This window comes from Schistocerca nitens, chromosome 7 (genome assembly GCF_023898315.1).
Source record: "Schistocerca nitens isolate TAMUIC-IGC-003100 chromosome 7, iqSchNite1.1, whole genome shotgun sequence".
Taxonomy (NCBI): domain Eukaryota; kingdom Metazoa; phylum Arthropoda; class Insecta; order Orthoptera; family Acrididae; genus Schistocerca; species Schistocerca nitens.
Genome location: NC_064620.1, coordinates 138526775 through 138545236, shown reverse-complemented (window position 1 = coordinate 138545236; position 18462 = coordinate 138526775). Strand labels below are relative to the sequence as shown.

General features: G+C 41.3%; 1 protein-coding gene across 1 annotated transcript in view; it reads right to left on the bottom strand.

Annotated features, from left to right (window-relative positions):
• The window catches only part of LOC126195503 (sialin-like), a 758511-nt gene that overhangs the window by 574801 nt on the left and 165248 nt on the right, over positions 1–18462 (bottom strand). Inside the window, exon 3 of the mRNA XM_049934131.1 lies at positions 1195–1403. Coding sequence (XP_049790088.1) covers positions 1195–1403 — 209 coding nt within the window. The remainder of the gene's footprint in view (positions 1–1194; positions 1404–18462) is intronic.

The following is an 18462-nucleotide window of genomic DNA, read 5'->3' as shown; positions in this document are numbered from 1 at the left end:
GGATTGCAATTATTATATTCTTGTTGAAGTCTGAGGGAATTTCGCCTGTCTCATACATCTTGCTCACCAGATGGTAGAGTTTTGTCATGACTGTCTCTCCCAAGGCCGTCAGTAGTTCTAATGGAATGTTGTGTACTCCCGGGGCCTTGTTTCGACTCAGGTCTTTCAGTGCTGTGTCAAACTCTTCACGCAGTTTCATATCTCCCATTTCATCTTCATCTACATCCTCTTCCATTTCCATAATATTGTCGTCAAGTACATCGCCCTTGTATAGACCCTCTATATACTCCTTCCACCTTTCTGCTTTCCCTTCTTTGCTTAGAACTGGGTTTACATCAAAGGTCTTGATATTCATGGAAGTGGTTCTCCTTTCTCCAAAGGTCTCTAATTTTCCTGTAGGCAATATCTATCTTACCCCTCTGGCCATCCCTGCTTAGCCATTTTGCACTTCCGGTCGATCTCATTTTTGAGACGTTTGTATTCCTTTTTGCCTGCTTCATTTACTGCATTTTTGTATTTTCTCCTTTCATCAATTAAATTCAGTATTTCTTCTGTTACCCAAGGGTTTCTACTAGCCCTCGTCTTTTTACCTACTTGATCCTCTGCTGCCTTCACTATTTCATCCCTCAAAGCTACCCATTCTTCTTCTACTGTATTTCTTTCCCCCATTCCTGTCAATTGTTCTCTTATGCTCTCCCTGAAACTGTACAACCTCTGGTTTAGTCAGTTTATCCAGGTCCTATCTTCTTAAATTCCCACCTTTTTGCAGTTTCTTCAGTTTTAATCTACAGGTCATAACCAATAGATTGTGGTCAGAGTCCACATCTGCCCATGGAAATGTCTTACAATTTAAAACCTGGTTCCTAAATATCTGTCTTACCATTATATAATCTATCTGATACTTTTTAGTATCTTATTTCATCATAGCCTTACTCACTGTAAAATCTCATTACGCACATGCGATCACAGTTATATCGCAATCCAGTAGGCCGATTAGGAAAGGGGAGGTTACACGGTTGGCAGGGTATTCGCTGAAAGGACGACTACTAAATGCTAAACGCAACAGCCACATTTAGGAAGTATGCAAGAATAAGCTCTTCACTGCCTGTTTTTACGAGTAAACTACCACCTCGCTTGTCGAGGTTACACGAGAGCGCGGGTGAAGCACATTTTTCACCTCACTCGCCTACTTACGTCTGGCAGGGGGGCCTCCGAGTAGGCTGTGGTCAGGTTGTCCGCGGAGGCCGGCAGCAGGAAGATGTCGCGGGGCTCCACGGCCTCCTTGGTCTTGGAGGGGTAGACCATGGCGAGCAGCACAAGGCTCAGGTTGACCCGCAGCATGTAGGTGCACCACGTGCCGAGGAAGCACTGGATGGCGACGATCAGCCGCGCCGGCACCGCCTCTGCACACACACACACAGTGCGACGCAACAGGACGAAATCAAATCAAGCGTACGAAAAGTTCCAGCCACGTAACCCAAATGTGCTAGAATGTCTTTCATACCAAATTCTGAAGGTGATAGGTGTAAAATACAGGGAGCGTAAGGCTATTTACAATTTGTACAGAAAGCAGATGACAGTTATAAGAGTCGAGGGGCATGAAAGGGAAGCAGTGGTTGGGAAGGGAGTGAGACAGGGTTGTATCCTCTCCCCGATGTTGTTCAATCTGTATATTGAGCAAGCAGTAAAAGAAAGAAAAAATCGGAGTAGGTATTAAAATCCGTGGAGAAGAAATAAAAACTTTGAGGTTCGCCGATGACATTGTAATTCTGTCAGAGACAACAAAGGTTTTGGAAGAGCAGTTGAACGGAATGGACAGTGTCTTGAAAGGAGGATATAAGATGATCATCAACAAAGGCAAAATGAGGATAATAGAAAGTAATCAAATTAAATCAGCTGATGCTGAGGGAATTAGATTTGGAAATGAGATACTTAAAGTTGTAAATGAGTTTTCCTATTTGAGAAGCAAAATAACTGATAATGGTCGAAGTAGAGAGGATATAAAATGTAGACTGGCAGTGGCAAAGAAAGCCTGTCTGAAGAAGAGAAATTTGTTAACATCGAGTATAGATTTAAGTGTCAGGAAGTCGTTTCTGAAAGTATTTGTATGGAGTGTAGCCATGTATGGAAGTGAAACATGGACGATAAATAGTTTGGACAAGAAGAGAATAGAAGCTTTCGAAATGTGGTGCTACAGAAGAGTGCTCAAGATTAGATGGGTAGATCGCATAACTAATGAGGAGGTATTGAATAGGATTGGGGAGAAGAGGAGTTTGTGTCACAACTTGACTAGAAGAGGGGATCGGTTGGTAGGACATGTTCTGAGGCATCAAGGGATCACCAATTTAGTATTGGAGGGCAGAGTGGAGGGTAAAAATTGTAGAGGGACACCAAGAGATAAATACACTAAGCAGATTCAGGAGGATGTAGGCTGCAGTACGTACTGGAAGATGAAGAAGCTTGCACAGGATAGAGTAGCATGGAGAGCTGCATCGAACCAGTCTCCGGACTGAAGACCACAACAACAACCATTCCGCCATTACTGGAGCTGCCACCCAGAAATGTCAAGTCGAAGTCTGTCAATGCTGATGACCGCAAGCGCACTGATCAATTTTCAAGCAAAGTCTGCTATAATGGGGATTTTACTGCCTACCAGTTTCCTTGTCACTTAGGATGCTACACTCACCTGCTGATCTTCAGCCCCTGAACCGTGAATGCGTCCGACTTCTTCCATTTGCAGGTGTTTCTTCGTCTAATTGATAGTTAAATTAAGTACAGAATATCTGATCAAGCGAACATGAGCCGCTAAGCAACATATTAATAGACAAAAATTCCGCTTCCGTTGCAAGTAATTACTTATCCATTGCACGACCGGTTTCGAAGTCTAAAGCTTTGTCTTCAGATGCCACCAAATCACTAAATAATTATGGGGACAAAAATGTGTGGCTGTCGGGGGCCAGACAGTCATTTTTGGCAGCGGAAGGGGGGGGGGGAGGGGGGGGAGAGGTCACACCCACTTCAGACAAATGCATGGCGGCGAAGGACGAGTAATTGCGGCGCCCACCTCGACAGCATTAAGTGGCCATACTTACACTGAAGAGCCAAAGAAACTTGCACACCTGCCTAATATTGTGTAGGGGCTACGCGAGGACGCAGAAGTGCCATAAAACGACGTGGCATGGACTTGACTAATGGCTAAACTAGTGCTCGAGGGAACTGACACCATGTATCCGCCAGCGCTGTCCATAAACCCATAGGAGTACGAAGGAGTGGAGATCTCTTCTGAACAACACGTTGCAAGGTATGTCAGATACGCTCAATAATGTTCATGTCTGGGGAGTTTGGTGGCCAGCGGAAGTGTTTACACTCAGAAGAGTGTTCCAGGAGACACTCTGTAGCAATTCTGAACGTTTGGGGTGTCAGATAGTCCTACTGAAGTTGCCCAAGTCCGTCGGAATACACAGAGGACATTGAAACGTCCCCTTTTGAACAATATACAAGACTGTGCTTAGACTGACGCACAATATTTTTAGCGCAACGCAATCTGACTTTCCACACACAATATTTTGTTAACGCAACGCAATCTGACTTTCAAAATTCTCTACAAGAGAATGGCCCTGACTAACATTAACCTGTACTTTTCAGAAATCACTTACCTCACAAAAATCTTCGCTGCTCAAGCTACTGCAATACAGCGAGCGCCACTACTGCCAGCTAAATAAAAGATTCAAACTATGGAAGGCACTAACTACTGATAGGGATAGTTAGCAAATGAAAGATATTAATAGAGAACAAAGAATGTATTTACCTTTATATCATCATATATATATATATATATATATATATATATATATATATATAGAGCAGTTCATGACAACTTCCAAAACTCCGCCATCTCTCTCCCCACATCCACCACTGCTGGCGGCTCACCTCCAACTGCCCAGCGCTACGCGCTGTTCACAGCCAGCTGCCTAACACTACAATGGTTGAGTATTACAACAATCAATGCAAAGCAGCCACAGACTGCACACGGCACAGCCGGTGATTTTCATACTGAGGTGGCGTTATCAATAAAAAAACCTAAACAGCCTACTTACATAGCCCCCATGCTCCCCACAAAAAATTTTACAAATTTTGTTGGGCACTGGCCAATACATATTTGTTAAAATTTTTTTTCACAATTACAATAACAAAGAAATCAAATGCACACACTTATTGATACAATGTTGGTCAAAAGCTAAAATTTTTTCTCACAGTCCATAAAGACAGTCCTGATCATTCATCACATTGCAGTGTTTTTCTCAAAGTCTGAGCAGTAAAAGAAAATGCACACGTAAGTAGTGGATTTCCATGCAGTCTTGAAGAAGTAGTGTTGCCCTTCCAACGGAAAGACAGTGCTGACTCTTGACATGCTGACAGGTAATGGGCCACAACAGAGCAAACCCACAGCGGAGTCAGTCGAAGTTTTGAAGAGTATTGGTGGGTAGGTCATCACAGAGCAGACCCACTGTAGTCCTGGTAGAGATTACGGTATTGGTGGGCCACCAGAGGTGCAGACCCACTGTAGTCCTTGTAGAAATAATGGTATTGGTGGATCATCAAAGGTATAGACCCACTGTAGTCCTTGTAGAGATGGCTAGCAGCCATCTGTTGCGACTATCAGGTGCACAATCACCATTGAAGAGTCTTGCGGAGAATATAGCAAGTCCATAAACCACCACTTGTGCACTCACAAAGTTTTTGGAATTGTCCTTAGAACCAGCAATGCTGTTATCCAGTCCCTTGCTGAATTATTAACACACGTGCAAACACTAACAGTCCCTACTTGTCACATATTGTCCATATATTATGACCAACAAAAACGTGTGCAGTGAAATGTAACTTACAAGTTACTTAATTTGATGACCTGGTGTCAATTACAATTTTATAACATAAGAATACAATAACAACGGTATAAAATACATCATTAAAAACATAATAATACAGATAACATTTGTAGGAATAGGGGCTTTACAAAAGAATAGAAATAAACAAATACATCAGTGTTACAAAAATAATGACATAAGTACATACATAAAGATCAGAATAACTTTTGGAATATCAACTTCCACATGAGCATTAAAACAAAACAGAACAAATACTGTTTAAACATGTTTACAAAGTAAATAACATGGTATTAGAAAAATTCTACAACATAGGTCTTATCAGATAAACAACTAAAGACAGGAAGTACACAAATACACAAGGGAACACAAACACATAGTGGGATAACACAAGGAAAGGACAGGGTTTCTTTTACTGCAGTATCTTGCGAACAAAACTTTTTTTTGTTCTTGGAGATCTCCCTTCGTTCCTCATTATTCCCAAAAAGTCCTATCTGTACCTCTTTTCTGTATTCCAACCATAATTCTTTCAAAATAAATATGGCTCATTGTACAATACTCATTTTGGCCCTATCTGTTTCTTGCGGCTTCTCAATGCATTTCTTCCAATTCATCATAGTTAGTTTCTTATATAGTCTACCCCCTCTTAAGCTAACTTAAATCTACTGAGCTCAGATATATATACCAAGGGACGAGGCAATGCAGCATCACATAAAACAATAAACATCAATGACAAATATTTCAAACTGGCAAAGCAAGCTACAGTAAATCTAAATTACCAAGCAATTCAACATTACAACTAATATGAGGCAATGCGCAGCAAACAATAAAATAATCATTAGTAAAACTGGCTTAACAGCGTAATACAAAATCAAATTCAGTAACATTATGCCTGGCAAACAGCAGAAGCAAAAGCAATAATTATATCTAAACATGACAACGCTCAAGCAGAAAAATATTACAGTAAAGACAACAATGCAGATAAGGGAAATGTATAATCACATCTTAATGTCTATGTAATTAAAGTGGTGCACCACAACAACTTATTGTAAAAAAAATATTACCATGTACTTGAAAAGAAAATTATGTGTGCAGTAACTGTTACTAGTCCCTTCTTATTGTTCTTTCCATTCCAAGAGCTCCTTTTTCGAAGAATGTGGGTCATAAAGTAATTATTTAATAGATCTGTTGACAGAAAGTGTTCACATTAGCAAATGAATTTTTTTTTTTATGAAACCAATGCTGCAACACAGCTGCAAACTAGATATCAAATGAAATAAGCAACTATGTACAAAGTAAAGCATAAAATAATCATTCAGTAGTCATGTGACATTGCATAAGTTAGAAATTCTCTCAACTCTCGTAGAAAGACGCTTGTCGTAATCAGGTGTGCAGATAGAAAAATATTTCTCGTCATTTCATTAGGCATTTCTGTCGCCATATGGCATTTCTCTCAACTAGCACGACAATAGCCGTGAAATGTTGCGATGCTTTCTACAAAGGAACGTCAAGCGAGGATAATGCCCCCCCCCCTTTTTTTTTTTTCACCTAATGGCTGTTTCTCCAGGTGGCTGGCACAGGTGGCCGCTCACAACGAATTACGTCTCAGTCACTTACCTCTCATCCCGGAATATTTACGACAGCAGTTTTCGCTACAGTGACTCATATAAAAATATTTCACAGGTCAAGAATTTGGATTACCAATCTGTAGAAACAAAATCCTATAAATATAACAGCGTCCAAAAAAAATTTTCGTCGGCATTGTGATACATTCACGCATTTACACACATTTCATAATTCTAAAATACGATTCTTGGTTTCCAACATCCTTTTCCACAAAGCAGAGTCCCTAAATCACTATTCATTACTCCTTACCTTATTACACATATATATATCGTCGACACATAATCAAATTCCTCATATAGCATCAGCTTCTTGACCATAAACATACCTCAGCAGCATAATACACATCGTCGTCGTAATAATAACTTCATAAAACCTCAGTCAAATCTCAAAAACGTCGTAGCTTCCTCCAATAATTTCAAAACCTAAAAAAATTCTCTGCTCATTTCAATAGTGTCATCAACCTCAAACGTACTTTAAAATCATGATCCCATACCAAATACATCATTCAAAGCTCTCATAGTATCACAATGGTTCCGAAAAAATATGAACAGTTTACAAAGTACAGACAAAATACAGTTTCATAAGTGTGAAGTTATCCAACTGTGTAATTACGTAAACATCTGTCACTGATGTAGTAAAATAAATGTTTGTCTCTCTCAGGTAAATAATCAGATAGCTGTGTAATTCTGTGTTGGAGAAATATGGTACCGATGTGTAAAGTTGTATAAGCAAATACCATATTAGCTAGGGCTCCTTGTGGTTGCCACACACATGGTACACAAAGTAAGCGTGTACCCCCCTGAGGATAAATGTAATTATACCCTCAGGTGTTACAAATTACAGCAATGGAATGAAATGTATCACGGAAAACTTTCTTTGTAATTCAAAAATCTTAAAAAATAAATGTTTTAAGTACAAAATTAATCACTCAAATACGTGTCCTGTAGCGCTAAATGTGCGTCTTGTTGCAACATAATCTCTGTGGCAGTGTCGTAGTTATCGTCTTCCGAAAGCTAAGTTCTGCAGAAGTCAATGTACTTACCTCATGATAAACAAAAGTGAAATGCTTTGCGTATAGATATCTTAGTTATTACGCTTATTGTTGTGATGAAGAAAGTACTGTACTGTAACGTATTGTTGTGCCACGAAAAAGGCTGTCTCATTGTTGCTATACCACAAAAGTTACTACTAAAACATGCTTTTCTTTCCAGAAGAATTCAGAAAGCTGTGCAGATATAAAACAGATAACAGCGCAAAAGCAACATTGTAAACTGTCACTCATTAGTAGCGTCGTGATAACATCGTGTAGCTGTCACATAAACTAACCTCTGTGTCATCTGGTATCCCTCAGAAAGCACTTTAAATTCAGAATGTATTTTCAAATAAACCAAAATGTTGCATTTAAAAAAAAAGCAGATTTTCTTTCAATAAACGGTTTTACATGTGAAATGTGGTGTAAACCTTTACTCTTCATAGTACTCAGACTTTCAACTGAAAGGCAATTGTCATGTTTTATACATCGGTAAAGAATGCTAAAATTTTTCTCAAGGCTAGCGTCTTATGTTATTTTTCTCGGAGCCAGCGGGCGCACGTAGCTGCCTGCTGTGCGAGTCATTGTCTGTCTCTTTGTTGGCGCGCGCCGTTATTGGGATTAGGAGACCTAACTTCTACAAATTCACTCTGACGAGAAGGCCCTGCCCTGTTTAAATCCCGCCAGTTCTGATGCAATTCAGGTCTGTCGTTACGAATATCGTCTGTCGTCATGTCGATAGATGCCATGGTTTCTTTCTTGTGGGTCACGAGGTGGAGAATTTCTCCCTGAATCGTAACTGCGCGCTGGACCGTTGCGTCTAAAGTTATTCTGTCTCCCGTGATAATAATAGTTCTAGTTACCATATTGTCTGTTTCTAAGGTAATCTCTGTGATAGTCATTACTGCGGAAAGGTGATCTTTCCCTGTAATTATTACTACTCTGCCAACGGTTGTCATATGGGTGGTGTCTGTTTTGGTCACGATTTGTGTTGTGAGAATAGCCTTGTCGCGTCCAGTTATTATTTCTGTCATCGCGGAATTGTGACAGATGTGACCTGTAATTGTTGTGCTCGTGCGTTCCGCGATTGTCAGTGTCAATTTCTAGTTCTTGTAAGAGTCCTTGAAATGCTTCAATGTCGTCTTTGCAACGTCCTGCCAAAATAATATGTCGCAAATGTTCAGGTAATTTGATTAAGCAAATGCGGATGAGTTCTGAGGGGCTGTATGGGTTTGAAAGATACTGATTCTTATGCAACATGTCTTCAAAATATTTCACAAGACTGGAGAATTCAGATTGTTCAAAACGTTTCATCATTATGATGCTATGTTTTACTCGGTCTTGTGTGGCTTGAGACCAATATGCTGAGAGGAAGGCATGGTAAAATTCTCCTTCACTGTGGCAATCGTGAATGACCGATCGCATTCTTACAGCTGGTTCATTCTCCAAGTAGCCACACATAAATTCTAATCTGTGCTGCAATGACCAGTCGGGAGGAAAACAATGAGAGAATTGATGAAGCCACGCTTGTGGATGAATGTCGTTGCCAGAATTCTTAAATGTTTTGAATTTACGTGTAGTAATGAACAGCTTATAGTCAAAATCATCATGTCGGTGAGTCGCATATCGGTCATTGTTACGTCGTGTCGGCGGTTCCCTCTCAAAAGCCAATGCGCCTTGCCAATTTCTTTCATAATTTCCGAAGTGTCCTGTGTTATTATTTTGTGGCTGTTCCATATTGCTAAGTCCCTCTTCCCGTATTGGGGCGCGAGTGTCCTCCGAAATACGTAATTCTTGTACTACCTGTGTCAGCTGATCTTGTACTTCGCGGATTTCTCTTTGGTGTTGCGTATTAATTTGATTCTGATTTTGTTTGAATTTCCTAACTTGTTCGCACTCTTCTGTGTCATTAAAGACTACCGGTTTTGTGTTATTCAGATCATCATCTACCTTTGTAGACAAGTTAGTGACCTGATCCGAAAGTTCGGCTACTTTCTCCGATAGTGAACACATTTCCTCAGTGTGTTTTTCTGAACCAAGTTTCAGAGTGTCCATTTGTGTTGAAATCGAATCTACTGTGTCCTTCAAGTTTTCCTGAGTTTTTGCAAGTTGCGTAACCGAATCGGTAGATGCAACTGAGTCAAATTTTGCTTGCAAGGTCTCATGATTTTCATGGACAGTAGTTTGCAGTTCTTTTATGGCTGCTTCATGATTCTGTAGTGCATTTTCATGACGCGAAAAAATAGGTTGGAAATACTCACAAATTTGTGTTTTTACGTCATTACAGACTTTTTGACATTTCGATTCAATGTGATGTAACTCAGTAGTTAAATCCTCACGTGTTTGTTCAAGAGTTTGCTCCAATGAGTCTAACTTTTGAAGATTTTGTTCCATTGCGTCTAACTGTTGCTGTGTTTGTCTCTGGTATTGTTCCATTGTGTCTAACTGTTGCTGTGTTTGTCTCTGATTTTGTTCCACTGTGTCTAACTTTCGAAGATTTTGTTCCATTGTGTCTAACTTTTGAAGCTTTTGTTGTGTTTGTCCCATTTGTTGTATTAATTGTAATAACAATGCACTGGTGTCTGGAACATGTTCCTCAGTGCTTTTCAGCAGTGAATTTGCACCGGAATCATTCACATTTTGACAAGCAGAAAATGTGTCTTGACTTATTTGAGAAAACGGTGAGGACCCAAATCCTGAATTCACAGCATTTGCGAGATTGTTTCCTGTCGTTTCGGATTCCTGAGGCGAGCTGTCGCCGACCGATCGATCGATAATGCTTCCCTGTTCTCTAATTGTTTCGCTGTCTACACCATTGTTTGCAGCCCGCTCCATTTCCCTGTGCACAGCTACCAAATTATTACTTTGAACATCTGTTAATTCATTACACAGTGGCGCTAACACACTGCTTTCGTTTTCACTGTCATTTCTCAATTTACTTTGGAGCCTAGTATTACGTTTTTCACACGCCATTATTGTCACAGTATTTCACACGACAACACAGAAAAACACAATTTGAAGAGCAAAAATAAGAGAACACATTAACATAACACTGAAAATAATATCTAGTTAATTGCAGCTGCGAAATACTTGGTGCAAATCTACATGCATGCCATACCTCTTTTACTGTACAACAATGAAAAACTACAACTACAAAGGAAATTCTCTCTATAATTACGCGCTAGCAATAAACAAAATCTACACTAATTACACAAACTACAAGGAAAAAATCAGAAGATTCCATTGAGGTATCCTGGCAGGGTCGCCATATGAAACGTCCCCTTTTGAACAATATACAAGACTGTGCTTAGACTGACGCACAATATTTTTAGCGCAACGCAATCTGACTTTCCACACACAATATTTTGTTAACGCAACGCAATCTGACTTTCAAAATTCTCTACAAGAGAATGGCCCTGACTAACATTAACCTGTACTTTTCAGAAATCACTTACCTCACAAAAATCTTCGCTGCTCAAGCTACTGCAATACAGCGAGCGCCACTACTGCCAGCTAAATAAAAGATTCAAACTATGGAAGGCACTAACTACTGATAGGGATAGTTAGCAAATGAAAGATATTAATAGAGAACAAAGAATGTATTTACCTTTATATCATCATATATATATATATATATATATATATATATATATATATATATATATATATATAGAGCAGTTCATGACAACTTCCAAAACTCCGCCATCTCTCTCCCCACATCCACCACTGCTGGCGGCTCACCTCCAACTGCCCAGCGCTACGCGCTGTTCACAGCCAGCTGCCTAACACTACAATGGTTGAGTATTACAACAATCAATGCAAAGCAGCCACAGACTGCACACGGCACAGCCGGTGATTTTCATACTGAGGTGGCGTTATCAATAAAAAAACCTAAACAGCCTACTTACAACATGAATGGATGCAGGTGATCAGACAGGATGCTTACGTACGTGTCACCTGTCAGAGTCGTATCTAGTCGTATCGGGGGTGCCATATCACTCAAACTGCACACGCCTCACACCATTACAGAGTTTCCACCAGCTTGAACAGTCCCATGCTGACATGCAGGGTCCATGGATTCATGAGGTTGTTTCCACACTCATACACGTCCATCCGCTCGATACAATTTGAAACGAGATTCGTTCGACCAGGCAGTATGTTTCCAGTCATCAACAGCCCAATATCGGTGTTGACGGGACCAAGGGAGGCGTAAAGCTTTGTGTCGTGCAGTCATAAAGCGTACACGAGTAGGCCTTCGATTCCGAAAGCCCATACCGATGATGTTTCGTCGCATGGCTAATGGCCCAGCATTGAAATCTGCAGAAATTTGCGAAAGGGCTGCACTTCTGTCACATTAAACGATTCTATTCAGTCGTCTTTCGTCCCGTTCTTGCAGGATCTTTTTCCGGTCGCAGCGATGTCAGAGATTTGATGTTTTATCGGATTCCTGACAGTCACGGTACACACGTGAAATGATCGTGCGGGAAAACCTCCACTTCATCGCTTCCTCGGAGAAGATGTGTCCCACCCCTCGTGCGCCGACTACAACATCAAGTTCAAACTCACTTAAATCTTGATAATTTGCGATTGTAGCAGCAGTAACAGATCCAACAACTGCGCCAGACACTTGTTGTCGAATATAGGTGTTGCCGACCGCAGCGCCTTATTCTGCCTATTTAGATATCTCTGTATTTGAATACCACTTTCTTTGGCGCTTCAGTGTATTTGCTGGCATCTGAAGATGAAGCTTTGGGCTCCCAAACCGTTCGTGCAATAGATAAACAATTACTAGTAACTGAAGCCAATTTTTTATTCTGTTAATAGTTTAATTACGAGAGAAGGGGCAGTGAGAAAGCTACAGATGAGTAATAGCTCCTAAATGTGGTTAATGTTGTATGTATTGTAGGAAGAGAAACAAATGTGAGTCAGTTGTGTCACCATGTTTTATATTGTGCACCTACATTCTGTGGGGCTTGGCGGACTGCCACGTTTCTGTAGGACAAGGCATTAAATATAAAGTCTATCGAAACAAAATGAGAACTAAACGAGAACACATGCAGTCCTTAGAAAGAGCGAGGAAAGTTTAATAGAGATGACTCAAAAAAAAAAAAAATGAGAGATACTAGCCATGAGTTCCATAACAGAAATACGGACACTGGGGCCAAACGTTGAACTTACCTACACTACAATCGGTGAAGTTGCGTTGCTAGATATTCGCGGAGTAAACGGCGCGATTCACTGCAGCAACCAACGTGGCTGCTTGAGAAGATATTGCAAATTGCAATGGATAAATTTTTATTCTTTTTTTCCTTTTGCATCATTTACTCTGTACTTATATCTTTGAAAATTTAGAATTTTTTTTTATTTCGTTCTACTGTATGAAATATGACAATGTTTCGCTTTATTTACACACATCAAAAAAAGTATTGAATCATCTCCGTTCCGAGAGTTCCAATACTGAAATTCGGAATAGGGACCAACATAAACATCATTTCCGCCCTTTTTATGGCTCATGAAAACCACACATTGCATGCTGTACCACCATACAGCGATACCTTCAGAGGTGGTGGTCCAGATTTCTGTACACACCGGTGCCTCTAATACCCAGCAGCACATCCTCTTGCATTGATGCATGCCTGTATTTGTCGTGCCACACTATCCACAAGTTCATCAAGGCACTGATGGTCCATATTGTCCCACTCCTCAACGGCGATTCGGCATAGATTCTTCAGAGTGATTGGTGGGTCATGTCTCCATAAACAGCCCTTTTCAATTTATCGCAGGCATGTTCTATAGGGTTCATTCCTGAAGAAAATGCTGGCCACTATAGTCGAGCGATGTCGTTATCCTGAAGGAAGTCATTCACAAGATGTGTACGATGGGGGTGCGAATTGTCGTCCATGAAGACGAATGTCCCGTCAGTATGCTTCCAATATGGTTACACTATCGGTCGGAGGATGGCATTCACGTATCGTACAGCCGTTACGGCGCCTTCCATGGCCACCAGCAGCGTACGTCGGTCCTACATAATGCCACCCCAAAACAGCAGGGAACCTCCACCTTGCTGCACTCGTTGGACCGGGTTGCCTCCAAACACGTTTCTGACGATTGTCTGATTGAAGGCATATGGGACACTCATCTGTGAAGAGAATGTGATGCCAATCCTGAGCGGTCCATCTGTAACGCGCTGCATGGTGTCGTGGTTGCAAAGATGGACCTCGCCATGGACGTCGGGAGTGAAGTTGCGCATCATGCAGACTATTGCGCACAGTTTGAGTCGTAACACGACGTCCTGTGGCTGCACTAAAAACATTATTCAACATGGTGGCGTTGCTGTCAGGGTTCCTCCGAGCCATAATCCGTAGCTACCGGTCATCCACTGCAGCAGTAGCCCTTGGGCGGCCTGAGGGAAACATGTCATAGACAGTTCATGTCTCTCTGTACCTCCTCCATGTCCAACAACATCGCTTTGGTTCACTTCGACACGCCTGGACACTTCCCTCGTTGAGAGCCCTTCCTGGCATAAAGTAACACGGCGGACGCGATCGAACCGCGGTATTGACCGTCTAGGAATGGTTGAACTAAAGACAACACGAGCCGTGTACCTCCTTACTGGTGGAATGACTGGAACTGATCGGCCCTCGGACCGCCTCCGTCTAATAGGCGCTGCACATGCATGGTTGTTTACATCTTTTGGTGGGTTTAGTGACATCTCTGAACAGTCAAAGGGACAGTGTCTGTGATACAATATCCACAGTCAACGTCTATCTTCAGGAGTTCTGGGAACCGGAATGATGCAAAACTTTTTTTGATGTGTGTATATTGCTACGTGAATCTCTTATTAATTGAGTATGTAAAATTTTACTATAGTTTTGATTATCTTGTAATGCTTTCGTGAAATACGCTGTGCAAAACAAAACGTAGTATGCAGCCCAGGTGTATGAATTGTGATGCTAGAGCGATATCGATAACTGCAGTCGAACAGTGATTATCAGTGGGTGTGGTGTGTAGCGCCATGGATGTTCTTGTGTAGTGTAATTGTGCTAGACAGAAACACAGGAAAATTTATGGCCGCGATCTTATTTTTTTGGGCACGGTTTAAATTAAATTTCGATATGAACGTTGTGAAACAAAGTGGCAGACTGAATACTGCGAGCTTCGTTGTGTACTATAAACAGCAAGACAATGTACACGTGAATGGCCAGTGATTGTCGTTGTGAGATACAAGCGGATGGCCTGCAGTTTCGCAGTTGGCGAGTCAAAGTGAATTTTATACTATTTTAAAACAATGTAAGTGGAATTTATAACATAATCGCGTGTGTTATTGTACGCATACGAAACTGGATTCATATAGTAACGATTAGGTGCTACCAGACCGCGACAAGAGGAATGCAACGTAGGACAATATCACTGCCTGGAGAATCATACTCTGAGCAAGAGAAGGTACCCAGTGCAATTTCACAACTGATCGAATGACAATAATTAAGCCGCTAGCGCCGATGAGCCGCCGTCGACATCACAACGCACAGAACACGCAAAGATAAGCTGTAGTGCGTAGGCTAAAAGTATTTGTAAGCATACACAGATGTAATTTCTTTTTCTTTTGTGACAATCTTTTCTTACTATTCGCTTACTGTAAAATAAAAGTAATATCAGTGAAGTATTCAAATGTTCAAATGTGTGTGAATTCCTAAGGAACTAAACGGCTTAGGTCATCGGTCCCTAGACATAAACACTACTTAAACTAACTTATGCTAAGAACAACACATATATCCATGCCCGGGGGAGGACTCGAACCTCCGGCGGGAGGGCCGCGCAGTCCGGGACATGACGCCTCAAACATAGCGGCCACTCCGCGCGGCTCAGTGAAGTGTATTACGATGTATGTTGACATTGTTGATTCCACCACTAACACAAGTCAATATTATTTGCTAATTCCATCTTTTCTCTTTTGTTTTACTGCATGTGTTTGCATGTGTTTTAGCGCACCTTCTGGAGGGCTGTGCTTTTACTTATGTGGGCAGTGTATTTGTCAGTTAGATTTATGCATTTTGTTGTGACATGTGTGTTCCGCTTAAGCTGTGGCCATGCATGTATAATAAGGGGAGCTGTCATAACGTTACAAACCTGAAACCAACTTCCGCCATGTTAGTAGCGTCAGACATTAGCTTTAGATTGGACTATAGTTGGAGTCACGAACGATGGCTTGTTTTGCGCACCTACTTCACGCGTTCTCCGAAAGCCATTGAGACTTAAGAAGGATTGTGAGCGCTCTTTTGTTGACGCCGCAGCTAATGCGAGCATAAAACGTGATGGTAGCGAGTTGTTTAGTGAATTTGTGTTCCATTTGTTGCGAATTGTCGTCGCTGATGGTCGTGGTAAGTGATAAATTCTGCAGAAGCACGCGAGAGACGTAATTTGCAGGATATACGGTGCTTTCTTAAAGTGGAAAGCACGCGCATGCGTGAACCGTAACTGTCGTTTGGAAACGTCAACAATGCAATCCCCCTCTCTGCCTCGACATGTGCGAACAGCCATCGTTCGTGGGTCGGACTATAGTTGTCCCGATTAAGGTTTACAGTATAAAGGAATCACATTTCATTCGTAAGTGGACTCGTTCAAGCGGTATTTTCTTTTAGATACATGAATTTTAGTTGCGCTGGGTACTTTTACTGAATGTTTCATTTACGTAATTTGACATTAGATTTCCCATCAATACACCTCGAAGAGCACTCTGGTTGAACATTGAGAAGGATGTATTGCAAACCGTGCAAACATAGCAAAATATTTTCTCAGCATTTCCAGGAAGAGGATATAGATGGAACATCACTTTTGTCACTCCGTTTTGCAGGAAAACGCTGTATTACGAAAGCACCCTTTTCACATCACGTACTTCCCTTCTCTGTAATTCAAAACGTGTAACAAAATGACATTTATATTAAAGAGGCCAAATGCGTCGTATTATAGAACCAAATGTGGCTTTAAGCCCAGGAAAGCGTCTGAAAACGCTTTCCCGAATGTGTGTTATTCAAGAACGTAATGTAACTGTTGTCTGGCCACGACAGAAACTAAGAACAAGAACCTATTGTGAACAGTGGTCTGCTAATGTTTAGGAACCACTAAATGCCGGCGGTGGCTTCAAACTAACGAACAGCATAAGTCTGTAGCGCCACCTCCCCTCGTTGTACCTATTATATCTCCATGGTTTTTTTTTATTTGGTATGCGTATTCTATGGATCCGTACATGCGATGCGGACCGTGTCAATTCAATTGTACAAATACAGTTAATGCTACAGAATAATAATAACATAGTACGATAAAATAACTAGTAGTAAGTATCAAAGTTTATTATTTACCTGCTAACATTTATCTAACACCGTAGTTCACACCCAAACATTAACATAGTATTGTATCTTTTGGCTCTGAGCACTATGGGACTCAACCGCTGAGGTCATTAGTCCCCTAGAAATTAGAACTAGTTAAACCTAACTAACCTAAGGACATCACAAACATCCATGCCCGAGGCAGGATTCGAACCTGCGACCGTAGCGGTCTTGCGGTTCCAGACTGCAGCGCCTTTAACCGCACGGCCACTTCGGCCGGCCTATTGTATCTTTTATCTAGTAACTGAATAACAAGCTAGATCTCTTTATTCAAGAAGTGCATTAAAAGTGTATATGGGAACATTTAATCATTTCTGGAAAAGAATTCATCTACGGAGTACAATAGATGGTCAGGCAGGTATTTCTTTAACGTACATTTGAATGGAATTTCATTTTCTCTTGTACATTTAATATAATTAGGCAGTGGTTCAAATGGCTCTGAGCACTATGCGACTTAACTTCTGAGGTCATCAGTCCCCTAGAACTTAGAACTGCTTAAACCTAACTAACGTAAGGAATTCACACACATCCATGCCCGAGGCAGGATTCGAACCTGCGACCATAGCAGTCGCGCGGTTCCAGACTGAAGCGCCTAGAACCGCTCGGCCACCGCGGCCGGCGCTAATTAGGCAGTGCATTGAAAGTCGTAATACCAGCTCACTTTACTCCTCTCTGTACAAGTGACAAATTTTTTAATTCGAAATACAGAGTATCTCTACCTGTAGTGTTATAGTTGTGATATGAACAATTTGTTTTGTGGCGTCCACCACTTGATTCCGGGAGCTGATCAATCACAGCAAAGCTGCTCGTTCGCTATTGGTGCAAGGCACGCTACCGGGCGCAACTTTGAATTTGACAGGTGTCAGCAAGTAAACTGCGTTTACATTCGGTAGAATGTCACATTACGGCATACTCATGAACAAACGTGGGTTTGTTTGGTCGTTCATTTATGACTCAACCAAATTACAGCGTGTTTCATCATCGTTTACGAAATTATTTGCAGATTTTTTTGTTTCGTTTTCTTTTTGGAGTTTATTATTAAGCTCTGGAGAGCTTCGAGTTAACTTCGGGAACTAAAACTGGTTCTTTAGAGTTCAAATAATCAAAATTCGCGGTCAAAATTACGCAAAGTAGATCTCTGAGAACCATTTTCTTCACGTATGGTTCACTTCGTAACAGAATGAGTAAGATAGCAGGTTATGGCCGGTACGGCTAAATTCGTGTCATCACTGATCCGTTTCCTTCACGTACTGCAAGTTTCCTATTGCAAATTATCCTGACCTTACCGGACGGTCGTAGCATAAGGCTGCTCTCAAGGAGACGGAAGCCCAACACTTGTGCATCAAAATGGCGGTAATTTCCACTATACTACCACCCGCAATGTGGAAACGTCCAGGATCAGTAACGATATGGGACAGGTGAGGGGAACTCTCCATACTATTTGTAAAAATTGGCGTCGCACCAAAGTGTGTGTGTGTGTCCGCAGTTAACAAGTAGGTTCCCATAGCCAACATGCGTGGAGGAGTGGGGGGGGGGGGGG